This window comes from Diaphorina citri, unplaced genomic scaffold (assembly GCF_000475195.1).
Source record: "Diaphorina citri unplaced genomic scaffold, Diaci psyllid genome assembly version 1.1 scaffold44902, whole genome shotgun sequence".
Lineage (NCBI taxonomy): Eukaryota > Metazoa > Arthropoda > Insecta > Hemiptera > Psyllidae > Diaphorina > Diaphorina citri.
Window position 1 is genome coordinate 1 of NW_007422222.1, and position 523 is coordinate 523.

The following is a 523-nucleotide window of genomic DNA, read 5'->3' on the forward strand; positions in this document are numbered from 1 at the left end:
TCTCTAAAGAAGGACTTACCTGTATACACAAACTCAGTATAATACATCCGAATACAAGTTGAAAAGTTGCCGTCTGTTTTCCATACTCCAGCAGAGTTCTCAACTGATTAGCATTGGCAGTGATTAACGCCAAGTCCATCATTCCTTGCACCACTGTCTTCTTTGTGGAATAAGTGTTAAGCTGTTCTGGATGAGCCGAGTCGAGAAAATCTTCACTTTCACTCGAGCTTGAGTCGTTTTCAAGTTTTTGAGCTTTCCCTTCATGGCTATAAAGTTCCAATACCTTTAGCTCATGACTGTGATGGTTTAGTTCTTCGCGTTCAAGTTTGTTGACTGAAGTTCTCTCGAGTTTTACCTCATCTCCAGTTTCCACTTTTGTCTCGGGGTTTATTTCCAGTATGACTTCGGTTTTAGCTAGATTTACTTCATGGCCACTTTTCACCTTTACCCGGTTATTAGATTTTGGTTCAGCGATGACATTTTTGCTTTCATCTTCAGGTTTGAATTTCGTGTTGCGGGTGAT

The 523-nt window shown here is 40.5% G+C and overlaps 1 protein-coding gene across 1 annotated transcript; it reads right to left on the reverse strand.

The window, feature by feature from the left end:
* Window positions 1-9: 9 nt before the first annotated feature.
* Window positions 10-517, reverse strand: LOC103523831 (the record flags this gene model as incomplete). Its single annotated transcript, XM_008488848.2, has 1 exon — window positions 10-517. A coding segment is annotated over one exon (508 nt), but the record flags the coding sequence as incomplete, so codon positions are not given.
* Window positions 518-523: the final 6 nt, after the last annotated feature.